The 14,014-nt window shown below is 47.0% G+C and overlaps 1 protein-coding gene across 1 annotated transcript in view; it reads right to left on the minus strand.

The window, feature by feature from the left end:
• Positions 1 to 13,508, minus strand: part of LOC119961397 (gastrula zinc finger protein XlCGF26.1-like) — a 40,706-nt gene extending 27,198 nt beyond the window's left edge. The window contains exon 1 of the mRNA XM_038788788.1: positions 12,465 to 13,508. Coding sequence (XP_038644716.1) covers positions 12,465 to 13,459 — 995 coding nt within the window. The 5' untranslated portion in view covers positions 13,460 to 13,508. The remainder of the gene's footprint in view (positions 1 to 12,464) is intronic.
• Between the last annotated feature and the right edge of the window lie 506 nt (positions 13,509 to 14,014).

Here is a 14,014-nt window from a genome sequence, read left to right on the forward strand (position 1 = left end):
CCTCACACTTGTCAGAATAGAAGTCTTACAACACCAGGTTAAAATCCAACAGCTTCAAAACACTAGCTTTCGGAGCACTGCTCCTTCATCAGGTGAATGAAGAGGTATGTTCTAGAAACATATATATAGTCAAAGATGGAAACAATGCTTTGAATGCGAGCATTTACAGGTAATTAAGTCTTACAGAGACAGGGGTATATCCTAGTTTGCGGGCTACTTGAATAAATGTACATTTCTATAAAACTTTGCACTGCCACTGGACCCTCTGAAGTCTTTTAAAGCCAATGAAGTACTTTTGAAACATATTCACTGATGTAATGTAAGAAGCTGTAAGTACGCATGTGTAATCACATTTAGTTTTAAAATTGTTATTTTCATAGCGTATTCACTGTCATTGGTAACAAGGTCAAGGAAGCCCTTTTATACCTCTAACACGTGGCTTCCTGCAGCCATTTTACCTTCTGTACGTTTTCTATATTAACCATGTATTGATTTCATACCATAAAACAATAATTACAGTGATGATTATTCAGTGGTGAACATTAATTATCATTAGTGAATTGGTGTATTCGGTAATTATATTGCAAAGGCTAGATCTTTATTTTTAAAAATAACACCTTCAACCAAAATGTTTCCAGAAACTGCAGAGATATCAGAATTTGATTGAAAAAGTAAATTACTCCATAATTTTGTGAAGTTACTGGACATCATATTCTGCCAAGACTGTGTGGGCCAGGCAGTAGAGTAATGGTATTGTTACTGGGCTAGTAATCCAGAGACCCAGATTAATGATCTGGGATCATATCTGCCTATGATAGATATTGAAATTGAATAAAAGTCTCAAAGTATAAGTCTAATGGTGACATTGTCGACTGTTGTAAAAACCCGTTGTGTCCTTCAGGAATTCTGCTCTCCTTACGTGGTCTGGCCTACACATTACTCCAGATCCACAGCAATGTTGTGGTTGATTTGTAAGTGCCCTCTGAAATAGCCTCACAAGACACGCAGTTCAAGGGTAATTGGAATGAGCAGTAAATGCTCGACCAGCCAGTGACGCCCACCTCCCATGAATGAAGAATTTTGAAGAAGGCTCAGTGAGGTACAGTGAAAAGTATTTTTTCCATATAAATTTAGAGTACTGCTCCAATAAAGCTCAAAGGAAACTTGAGAAACAGAACCTCATCCTTGATCAGGCAATTTATCTTTTATTTGTATAAATTTAGAGTACCCGATTATTTCTTTTCCAAATTAAGGGGCAATTTAACATGGCCAATCCGCCTAACGTGCACAATTTTGTGTTGTGGGGTTGAAATCCACGCAGACATGGGGAAAATGTGCAAACTCCACACGGACAGTGATCCAGGGCCGGGATTCGAACCTGAGCCCTCGGTGCCGCAGTCCCAGTGCTAACCACTGCGCCATATGGTGCCCTGTATTCATTAAAAATTACTGTATTAATTAGCTAAAAATCTGCAGCAGATGATTAAATAAGTGGTGATCATTAATTGAGTTACAATTAGTGAAACAATTTTTTTTAATGCATTGGACGTGGGCGTCTCAGGCTGTGCCAGCATTTATTACCCATCCCTAATTGCCCTTGAGGGCTGGTAAGAGTCAACCACATTGCTATGGGTCTGGAGTCACATGTAGGCCAGACTGGGTAAGGATGGCAGATTTCCCTCCCGAAAGTGCATTAGTCAACCAGCTGGTTTCATAGACTTTTAATTCCAGAAATATTATTGAGTTTAAATTCCATCAGCTGTGGTAGTAGGATTCAAACCCGGGTCCCCAGATCATTATCCTGGGATTATGGATGACTAGTCCAGCCACGATACCACTACACCACCACCTCCCCACTGTGTAACTGGTTAAAGCTCTTTCCACAGTCAGTTCACTGGAACACTCTCACTCGGGTGTGTGTTGTGTGGGTCTCGGTGCTTTTCCAGTCACACTGATGTTTCCACAGTCAGTTCACTGGAACACTCTCACTTGGGTGTGTGTTGTGTGAGTCTCGGGCTTTTCCAGTCACACTGATGTTTGAAATCTTTTCTCATTGAGAACAGAGAAACATTTCTCCTTCCGCATTCGAATGATGATATTCAGGGTCTGATGAATCAACTGACTTCTGTCCGACCTTGATGCAATATTTAGTCTCAATTTACCGAATACAAACCTTCTATTGTCCCGTAAAAGAGTTTACAAAACTACGGTACTGAGGACCCGAGTTTGAAACCCGGCCCTGGGTCAATGTCCGTATGGAGGTTCTGTTCCTCGAGTTTCCTTTGAGCTTTATTGGAGCAGTGCAGGAGGCTGTGGACAGAGTGGGAGTGGGGTAGGGAATTAAAATGTTAAAATGATCAGAAGCTCAGGATTATGTTTGCAGACTGAATGGTGATGCTCCACAGTCACCCAATCCAGATTTAATCTCCTCAGTGTAGGGGAGACCAAATCATGAGCAGTGAATACACAACACTGGATGGCAAGAAGTACAAATAAATCACGGTCACCTGGAAAGTGTGTTTGGAATCCTGGAATATGGGAAGGATGGCGATGAACTGGTGTTTGTTCCATCTGTTGTTTCTGCATGGAAATGGTTTACAGTGATGTTCATAAGAACACATGAAATGGAAGCGGGGGGAGCCTATATGGATCCTCGAGCCACTGCATTTCTTGCTGGCTGTAACCTGCCCGTTCAGGCATCATTCTGATATACTTTCCCGTATCGTCCCCAGTCCTTCCAGATCCATTTTATGATATGGATACATTAGCTCAACAATCCTGTGAACTAATTTAGTCTGGCCCAGTGTCACCGAGCTGAAATCCAGTCTTTCTCTGACACATTATTCTTGATGCCATAACTGACAGGTTAAGAGTTTAGCAGTAAGTGGAAGAGGCAAGTTTGTAGATGCTCTGCAGTGTTACAGACTGGCTCGTTGGATCTTGTTCTGTCCCATCTTACATTCAGCTAACAGTAAAATGACTAAAATGCTGCAACATACAGGCATTTGGTGCAAAGGTGAGTTTGCTGCTCAGATTAGTTAAAGTCTCCATATTGTAAAATGGATCTCGAAGGACTGGAGAAGATGCAGGAAAAGATATTTGAATTATGCCTGAACTGGCAGGTTATACCCAGCAAGAAAGATTGGACAGGGCATCACCTTTTCTCTGGAAAAGGGAATGAAGGATGACCTGATCCTGTAAGATTATGAAAAGGTTTGATACGATAGACAAGTGGAAGATGTTTACATTGGATAAGAATAAATATGAGTTAGTCATTAATTAAACTAATGTTCAGTTCAGAGGGAGATCACCCACACACTTCATGTGTGCAAAGAAATGGAGCCGGTGGGTAGCCGGGAAGCAATAGAAGCTGCGGAGTGACCTGGGGAGGCTTCAGAAAAACCCTGAGGAGGCTTCAACTCCCGAGTAAAATGTTAACGGTGCGGTCTTAACGGGCACCGAATAGAGTGAGAGCTGAGCGGTGACAGGCCCGGGTTACCGGCTGCCATCTTTACAGAGGACAAGGTGCCGCATGGCGCATGCGCTGCGAGCCTGGACCGGATACCAACTCTCCCGGATTGACTGACTGGAGTCTCCAGGATTTTATTTTATTCATTTGTGGGAGTCACTGGCTGGGCCAACATTTATTGCCCATCCCTAATTTCCCTCAAACCGAGTGGCTGGCTCGGCCATCTCGGAGGACATTTAAAGAATCAACCACATTGCTGTGGTTTGGAATCGTGTCGGCCAGACCAGGTAAGGATGGCAGATTTTTTTTTCTGTTCATTCCCGGGATGTGGGTGTCGCTGGCTGGGCCAGCATTCACTGCCCATCCCTAATTGCCCTTGAACTGAGTGCATCTCAGAGCATTTTAAGAGTCAACCAGCTGACTGTGGATCTGGAATCACATGTAGGCCAGACCAGGTAAGGATAGAAGATTTCCTTCACTGAAGGACAGGAGTGAACCTGATGGGTCTTTGCAACAATCGACAATGGTTCCATTGTCATCAGTAAACTTTGAATGAAATCAAATTTTACCTTCTGCCTTGGTGAGATTCATACCTGGGTGTCGAGAAAATCATTGGGACAGTAAAGAAGATTTTTGAATATTTCTCTTCAGATATTGAAAATGGGATAAAGGTTGATTGGCTGACAGTCAATCACTGTCCTGTAAGGTAATGAGTCCTTTTGCTTCCCAATTGGCTGAGGAAGGCAGTGTGTCACAAGGATGGATGTGTCGACCGATTAATGGCTGGAGGATGGGGGCAGGTCATGTGATCAAACCTCCAGGAATACATTTAATCAAAGTTGGCGAGGAGAGAATGTTGTGAATTTCTATCCTAAACTGACAGTGAGGTTTCTGTAAATTTACAGGATACTGGAAGAGGAGGTTTAACAGACGGGAAACGCAAACCAAACGTCACATCGCGATCTGACAGAGTCACTCGATTCATTAGAAACTGAATTTCAGCAGCATCTGGGTGTGGAAGGTAAAAGGTTTGTCTGTTCTGTCTGTGAGGGAAGATTTCAGGTCTCAGTGTGACTGGAAAAGCCCCGAGATTCACAAACCCTGGTTAGACCAAACCTGGAGAACTGTGTTCAGTTCCAGGCAACAAGCCTGAGGAAGGGTAGAATGGCCTCGGAGGGAGTGTAGCACAGATTTACCTGAGTGATATCTGAACCCTCCGAGGTTAAATTACAAAACTAGATTACACAAAACAGTCAGAGACATGATGGCACAGAGAATGGCATTCGGCCCATTGAATCCATGCTAGCTCTCTGCAGCAATCCAGTCAGTGCCATTCTCCAGCTCCATCCCTGTATCCTCGCAGGTTTATTTCCCTCAGATGTCTATCCAATTTCCTTTTGAAATCAAATGATTCATTGTGTCTATTTTCAAACTCCCTGACAGGCAGCAAGTTTCAGGTCATTGCCGCTCGCTGTGCAAAAACATATTTCATATCACCTCATATCTCCTGTACCTTTTACATACAAACTAGGATCAGGCCACTCGGCCCCTCGAGCCTGCTCAGCATTCAATTGGATTGTGGCTGATCTCATTCTCACCTCAACTCCACATTGATGACCTTTCACCCCCCTTGCCCATCAAGAATCTATCCAGCTCTGCTTTAAAAATATTCAAGAACTCTGCTTCCACTGCCTTTTGAGGACGTGATTTCCAAAGTTTTACAACCCTCTAGAATAAAAAATCCTCATCTCCACCTGAAATGGGTGACTCCATACTTTGCAACAGTGATACCCTCGTTCTTGAATCTTGTATAGATCAATCCAGGTTTTACCCAAAACTTTAAATCTGTCTACCTAGTGCTTGTACGATCAATGAATGGAAACAGAGTTTCTTTGTCCACCCGATGGAAATGTGGCATAATCTTGTGTCCCTGAATCAAATCTCCCCTGAACCTCCTTTGCTGGATCCATTCTGGTAAATCTGCTCTGCACCTTCTCCAAGAACCTTCACAGCCTTCCTGAAGAGTGGTGACCAGAGCTTTATAAAGATTCATTGAATAGAATTAGAACCATAGAATTCCTATAGTGCAGAAGGAGGCCATTCAGCCCATCGAGTCTACACCGACTCTCTGGACGGGCAGCCTGTCTAGACCCACACCACTACCCTGTCCCTGTAACCCCACAGCCCCACCTAACCTGCACATCCCTGGACACTAAGGGACAATTTATCAAGGTCAATCCACCTAACTTGGCCTTCTTTAGACTGTGGGAGGAAACCTGAGCACCGGGTGGAAACCCACGCACACACGGGGAGAAAGTGCAAACTCCACACAGTCACCAAGGCCGGAATTGAACCCGGGTCCCTGGCGTTGTGAGGCAGCAGTGCTAATCACTGTGCCATCAGAAGCATAGTTTCAGTATCAATATTACTGTTTATGAAGCTCAAGATCGTGGTTGCTTTGCCAACTACTCTCTTAATATGGCTTCACCTCTTTCTCTCTCCTCCCAAAGAGGCCAGTTGGGTTTTTATGACAATCCAGCAGTTTTCATGGTCACTTTGTCCGAGAGCCGACCCCACAAGTGACCAGATTCATTCAGCTCAATTTCACAACCTGCCTTTGTGGTTTGTGGATTCTCTCTCACTCCCTATTTTCTGTTTTTACACCAGTTTCACAGGGTGTTCGAAGGGGAGGATTCAAAGTCAGGAAACTCAAACCAAGCATCACATCAGGATCTGACAGAGACTTCAATTTATCATATCCTGAATATTATCGTACTTTAAACATGGAAGGAAAAAACATTGTTCACAGTGGGGAGAAACCGTACACATGTTGTGTGTGTGGACAAGGATTCAGTCAATCATCAGTCCTCACAAGCCACAAATGCAGTCACACTGAGGAGAAACCGTGGAAATGTGCGGACTGTGGGAAAGGATTCACTTCCCCATCCCATCTGGAAACTCATCGACGCAGTCACACTGGGGAGAGACCATTCACCTGCTCCAAGTGTGGGAAGGGATTCACTCAGTCATCCCACCTGCTGAGTCACCAGCGGGTTCACACTGGGGAGAGACCATTTCAATGTCCAGACTGCAGGAAGTGCTATAAAAGTTCTGGGGAACTGATACATCATCAACGTGTCCACACTGATGAGAGACCATTTAGGTGCACTTACTGCGGGACTGGCTTCAGACAATCATCTAACCTCACTGTACATCAGCGAAGTCACACTGGGGAGAGGCCATTCTCCTGCTCAAAGTGTGGGAAGAGATTCATCACTTCATCCCACCTGCAGACACACCAGCGAGTTCACATGGGAGAGAGACCATTCACCTGCTCCCAGTGTGGGAAGGGATTCACCACTTCATCCCTCCTGTTGAGACACCAACGAGGTCACAAGTAACCACAGTGGTTGGATTTTGCTGTTAACTCACATTCAGGACTGAAACATATTCATTTGGGGTCCCTTTCTGTTGATCAACTCCAGCCCATTTACCAATCCACCTAACCTGCACATCTTTGGACATGGGAGGAAACCCATGCAGACACAGCGAGAACGTGCATAGGACACAGGAGGACTCCGTATATACAGTCACCCAAGCAGGAATCAAATCTTGGACCCTGGTGCTGTGAAGCAACAGTGCTAACCAATGTGCTACTGTCCAACCCAGAAATTTTGTTTGTACAATGCGTCACTCCAACTAAAGGAACAGCTCAACAACACAACAGGCCTGCAGCGATATCCAGTCTGCAGTACACAGGGCTAATTAGCTGGCTTTTAAAGCAGACCAAGGCAGGCCAGCAGCACGGGTTCTGTTGCTCGTTCTGGTGAGTGTGCTTTACACTCAATTGGCTCTGTTTTATTCCTTAGCTCTAGAGTCACCAGGTATCTTTATGATGCTGCCACGACGTTCAAGTTCAGATCAATGACTCAATACACCAGTTAGTAAGGTTCAATCAAACACGTTTATTATTTACACAGTAAATCGATACTCATGCAACTAATACTAGCGGACTAATCTATTCCTACCACTATAAGCCAATACTTATCTTCGATAAGGGAACCCACTGGATAAGGGAACAATGGCCTCTTGTTCTGTCCTCAGACTGCAGGCTTCCCAGTTGGTATGGGCTAAGGGGTCAGGAGTGTCTATTCTCGTAGTGAGCGTTGGTTGGACACTTACTTGTCGGTGTAGCTGTTGGCCAGGCCTCTCCTTCTCATGTTCAAGTTCTTAGAGAGCTGCAGCAAAGGTGTTCTGCTGGGAGGGCCGGCTAAGAGAGTGAGCTGGACTTGGGACCTGACTTTTATAGGTCCCAGGGGCTTTGCGCCCTTTTGGGCGGACCCCTAACTCACTGGCAATCGATTGGGTCTCATCTCAATCGATTGGTACGAATCCCCCAATACTGAGGCTGCCCCTTGATCGCGTGGCGGTCCTTCCTAACTGGTTTGTTTCCTTTTGTTTCAGACCCCGTTGGCGCCGGGAAGTCTGACCTGCCATAGAATGTCCCAATTGTAGCTAATCGTTGTATCCATTGTTCCCGGGGATCGCTTCATTAATATGCAAACTGCTGGTTTCCGTGCTGTCTGCTTTCTTTGCAGCCAGAATACACATGAACTTCTGGAAACTGCTTGTCTCTTTATAATTGTCCAGTTTTCCCTGCAACCTTTGTAAATCACCATTTTGGGTCGGGAAGTGGCCAACTTCGGTGGCTACACTCCCTCCTTGTGATCCTAACGCAAAAGCGTGAAGGATCACATAACTACGGTGTCTTCGTTCCTGACCTCAGCGTGTTCCATGGCCTCTGCACTTTCCTCAACTATGCAGAAACATTTTACCTTACAATCTCTATTTGGCGCCATGTCATAAGGGGACATGCACTACAAAACAACAAACTGGAACCTCTAACTATCTGAAATAAACTACACTCACTGAAAACATAAAAGCATATAAACTTCCTAACAGTATAAATAATAGTAACATTCACATTTCACCTTCCCTGACTCGGCAGTCGACATCTTTACACAAATACACATATCTTTATTGACAAAGTGACACGGAAAATTCTTTATTGCATTTCAAGGGGTTCGGGGGACTGGTGGAAACCGAAGATAGGGGATCTCATCCTATATACCGCCGAGGTACGAGAGCGGTAGGCTCTCTTTCGTCATTTCCTCATCCGAAGGGTCTGCACTATGATGCAGATTACTGCTATCGCCAAAAGTGAGTCCACTACGTATGACAAGGAGTACCAAGCCAGAAATTTGGTACACCAGGGGTACTGCTACTTGTTACTGGGCTTTGAGTGGTCTATGGAAGTGAAACATTAACGGCCGGTGGAGTGGGGGTAAGGGGGTTCGCGCGCAAAAATATACATAAAATAACGAAAAATACAGTTGGTGCCGTCATCTTCCTGCTCTGTTCTCTTCACTGATCTCTTTTCCTGCTGTGATCTTGCTATGATCCTGCTTTGGTCCCTCCTCGGAACGTCTGAAAGCTATGGGATCAAGCATAGTGTCTGTTAGTGTTCCGCTTAATATCTTGAATTTTAGTATGTGTGTCCTCTTGAGCCAAGTTTCCCTTTATGATTGGCCACTCTCTGTGACTCATGTTTATCAGGGCTACCTAAAATAAAACAAACAAAACCAAACTTTTAGAACCAAGACTAGCTAAATGAGTTGCGTATGGGCCGCGACGGGTAAGATTTGGGTGGAATCCCCGGGTAGGGCGTGCTGTGCCATACCCGAGCTTAGCTGACCAGAGGGGGGTCCTCAGACAGGGCGGGTCCTCAATGCCGTTACTCCACTGCCTGAGTGACCTGAAACGAACGGGCAAGAATGTAGTCATCATGGGGGTTGCCTCTTCCATCCTTCAAACAGAAGAGCAGTTACGAAACTGGAACTAGCAAGCTCTCAGAGGTTTCGGCCGAGATGCCTGCTGGCTGGGCTTCAGACATTTTCGCTGATAAGGCGTCTGTCAAATTCTCCTAGGTTTCTGCGGACAAACTTGGTGTCTGGCTGCAGAGCTGCTGTTCAAGAAAAAAAACAAACACAAACAAACATGCAACACAAACACAAAAAGGTTCCATCAGAAAAGGACACCGTTAATCTCTCAAGCGGTTCCTCTTTTTACATCATCTGGACACCTCAATCATCATCTTCTGCGAACAGGGTCGCAAAGGGGTTGCCGTGTCAGGAGTCAGACTTAAAGTCATCCTCGTCTCCCGGATCCCATACCCTTGTATGGATCAGGCTTGCTATGGTTGCATTGTGTGATCGTGGGTCCCTCTTGTCATTCCGGACGGGTCTACATGAGTTGTCTCGGTGCCAAATCGTGGTATTTAAGTCGGTATGAACGTTGTCGGGGTCGTCATAGTTGGGCGGTGGGTCTGGGTGTGGGTTTGGTGTTTTAATGTAGGTGATCTCCAAGGGATCACTGGAGTCGGGGTCGTAGTCGCTGTGTGTGTGGTCAGCGGTTTCGGAGCGGTAGAGAGGAGTGCTGTGGCTGTCTTCAGAGTCCCAGTCGCTGTCTCTGCTGTGGCAGCTTGTTGTCGGGGCGGAAGCGAAGGTTTACCAGGCTGATTCCAGGGATGGCAGGACTGTCATATGAGGAGAGATCGATGAGGTTGGGATTGTTCTCGCTGGAGTTCAGAAGAATGAGGGGGGAACTCATCGAGACTTTAAAATTCTAACAGGACTAGACAGGGGAGATGCAGGGAAGATGTTACCAATGATGGGTGTGTCCAGAACCAGGGGTTCTGAGATTCATTTTTTCCAATTCAGGGGCCTGAGGATTCAGGGTAAACCATTTCGGACAGAGATGAGGAGACATTTCTTCACCCAAAGAGTGGTGAGCCTGTGGAATTCATTACCACAGGAAGTAGTTGATGCTAAAACATTGAATATGTTCGAGAACTTCTTATAAAACTCCACTGGTAGCTGTCCGATCCCGGGGCCTTACCCAATGCCTGGCCTCCAGCCCTTATACTATTTCTTCAATTCCAATCGGGGCTCCCAACTCCTCCACCAGACCTTCCTTCGGACATCAACTCACCCAGAAGCTGCCTCATCCCCTCTACCCCAGCTGGGGTTCTGACTCATATAACTTACTATAAAACTCGTTAAACACCCCGTTCACCCCTGCTGGGTCCAAGACCGGGTTCCCACCTCTGTCCTTCACTCTTCCAAGCTCCCTGGCCGCCTCTCTTTTCCTCAGCTCGTGTGCGAGCATCGTACTGGCCTTCTCACCATACTCTTATACCGCTCCCCCCTCGCCTTCCTCAGTTGCTCCTCCGCCTTCCCTCCAGATAACAGCTCAAACTCCATTTGTAGCCCCTGCCACTCCTTCAATAACCCCGCCTCCGGGGCCTCCGAATATGTCCTGTCCACCTGGAGTATTTCCCCAACTACCCTGTCCCTCTCTGCTTGCTCCACCTTTTCCCTATGGGTCTGGATCGACATTAACTCCCCCCTAACCACTGCCTTCAGCGCTTCCCAAACTGTTGCTGCCGAGACACCCCCGTGTCATTTATTTCCAAATAGTTCTGGATAGATTCCCTCACCCGCCCGCACACCCCCTCATCCGCTAACAGTCCCACACCCAACCTCCATTGCGGGCGCTGCCCTCTCTCCTTACTCACCCGTAAATCCACCCAATGTGGGGCATGGTCCGACACAGCAATTGCCGAATATTCGGTGTCAACCACCCCCACCAGTAGAACCATGCTGAGAATAAAGAAGTCGATCCGGCAGTACGCTTTGTGCACATGGGAGAAAAAAAGAAAATTCCTTCACTCTTGGCCGTCCGAACCGCCACAGGTGAACCCCCCCCCCCCCCCCCCCACAATTTACTCCATGAACCCCTTTAGTTCCTTTGCTACAGCAGGTACCCTCCCTGTCGTTGACCTCGAACCCCCCACCTCACCATGATGAACTTGCCCCCACGCCCACCACTATTCTCCCTGCCTCAAATGCCACCCGTTTGTTGATCAGGATAGCGACCCCCCTAGTCTTAAGAGTCCAGCACTGAAATGAAATACTTGGCTGACCCATCCCTTCCTCAATCTGGTCTGATCTATTGCTCTCAGGTGTGTCTCCTGTAACATTACCACTTTCGCCTTCAGTCCCTTCAAACGTGTGAACATGTGAGCCCTCTTAACCAGCCCATTCAGCCCTCTAACGTTCCATGTGCTGATCACCCTTCTTAGCCCAGCCTTCAGCTCGCGTCCCTCACCTCCATTGGCCCGCCTTCGGGCATCCACTGTCCTCGACCTCCCCTTTTGTCTCTCAGCAACAGTTTCTCCTCTGTCAGCAGAGCAGCTCCCGCTTCCCCCTCCGCCCCACTATTAGCAGCACAAGAATCCCAACCCCCCTTAACAAACTTACCACCTGCTCACCACCCCCTCCCCCACTGCACTTTCTTCTTCTTGGACGACCATTTCTGGTCCACGGCTCCACATACTGGTGGGGATTTCTCCTCACTGTCTCACTCTCCACCGATGTTTCTAATAGAATTCCGAAACAAATCGGGAGAAAAGGTTCAAAAGGTCCGTCACGAGTGGGAGCTCCCAAATGCGCGACCTCCTACTCCATGGCCGGCACCAGAAGTCAAAAGGATGAAATTTAGAGACAGTTTGGTCCGGTGGGCTCGTGGAAGGGAGGGAAGCAGCAGAGGCAGCTGATCGGATTGACTCAATCTCAGTCACAAAGAAGCTTCACAAGCTCCTCACACTTCTTGTTGGAAATGAGGGGAGAGCGAGAGTACTTCAAAAGGAACTAACTTGTGTCAGAGATATTAAAACATTTCAACACTGAATTTAACATAATTCTAATTTATTTAACTTTCAGCCAGAATATTAGCCCCTGTAAATGGGCTGGAGTTTGTTATCAGCAGAAAGAGACCCAAATGAACATGGTTCAGTCCTGAATGTGAGTTCACAGCAAAATCCAATCACTGTGGTTACTTGTGGACTCGGTGATGTCTCAGCAGGTGGGATAACTGAGTGAATCCCTTCCCACACGTGGAGCAGGTGAACGGTCTCTCCCCAGTGTGAACACGCTGGTGTTTCCACAGTGTAGATGACTGAGTGAATCCCTTCCCACACGTGGAGCAGGTGAATGGTCTCTCCCCAGTGTGAACACGCTGGTGTTTCCGCAGTGTGGATGACTCAGTGAATCCCTTCCCACACGTGGAGCAGGTGAACGGTCTCTCCCCAGTGTGAACTCGCTGGTGACTCAGCAGGTTGGATGACTGAGTGAATCCCTTCCCACACGTGGAGCAGGTGAACGGTCTCTCCCCAGTGTGAACACGCTGGTGTTTCCACAGTGTGGATGACTGAGTGAATCCCTTCCCACACGTGGAGCAGGTGAACGGTCTCTCCCCAGTGTGAATTCGCTGGTGTTTCCGCAGTGTGGATGACTCAGTGAATCCCTTCCCACACTCGATGCAGGTGAACAGTTTCTCCCCAGTGTGAACTCGCTGGTGTTTCCGCAGTGTGGATGACTGAGTGAATCCCTTCCCACACGTGGAGCAGGTGAACGGTCTCTCCCCAGTGTGAACTCGCTGGTGACTCAGCAGGTGGGATGACTCAGTGAATCCCTTCCCACACTCGATGCAGGTGAACAGTTTCTCCCCAGTGTGAACTCGCTGGTGTTTCCGCAGTGTGGATGACTGAGTGAATCCCTTCCCGCACTCGATGCAGGTGAACGGTCTCTCCCCAGTGTGAACACGCTGGTGTTTCCGCAGTGTGGATGACTGAGTGAATCCCTTCCCACACGTGGAGCAGGTGAACGGTCTCTCCCCTGTGTGAACTCGCTGGTGACTCAGCAGGGCGGATGACTGAGTGAATCCCTCCCCACACGTGGAGCAGGTGAATGGTCTCTCCCCAGTGTGACAGCGTCGATGAGTTTCAAGCTGGGATGGGTAAGTGAATCCTTTCCCACAGTCCGCACATTTCCACGGTTTCTCCTCAGTGCAGCTGCATTTCTGTCTCATGGGGCCTGATGATGTGTACGGTTTCTCCCCACTGTGAACGATGCTTTTTCCTTCCATGTTCAAAATCCGCTGATATTCAGGATATGATAAATTGAGGACTCTGTCAGATCCTGATGTGATGCTTGGTTTGAGTTTCCGGACTTTGAAGCCTCCCCTTCGAACACCCTGTGAAACTGATTGAAAACAGAAAATAGGGAGTGAGAGAGAACCCACAAAAACACAAAGGCAGGTTGTGAAATTGAGCTGAATGAATCTGGTCATTTGTGGGTCCGGCTCTGGGAAAAAGTGACCATGAAAACTGCTGGATTGTCACAAAAACCCAACTGGCCTCTTTGGGGGGAGTGAGAAAGAGGTGAAGAGGGATTTTGTATATCTACAAGTCATATTAAAGAGAATAGATGGCAAAGCTAATTCGATCTTGAGCTTCATAAACAGTAACCGAAGAGATAATGCTGGAACATCTCAGCACGTCTGGCAGTATCTGTCGGGAGAGAAAAGATCTCATGTTGAGTCCAGATGGTCCTTTGTTAGCTCTTTTCTCTCCCTACGGATACT

The sequence above is a fragment of the Scyliorhinus canicula genome, unplaced genomic scaffold (genome assembly GCF_902713615.1).
Source record: "Scyliorhinus canicula unplaced genomic scaffold, sScyCan1.1, whole genome shotgun sequence".
Taxonomy (NCBI): Eukaryota; Metazoa; Chordata; class Chondrichthyes; order Carcharhiniformes; family Scyliorhinidae; genus Scyliorhinus; species Scyliorhinus canicula.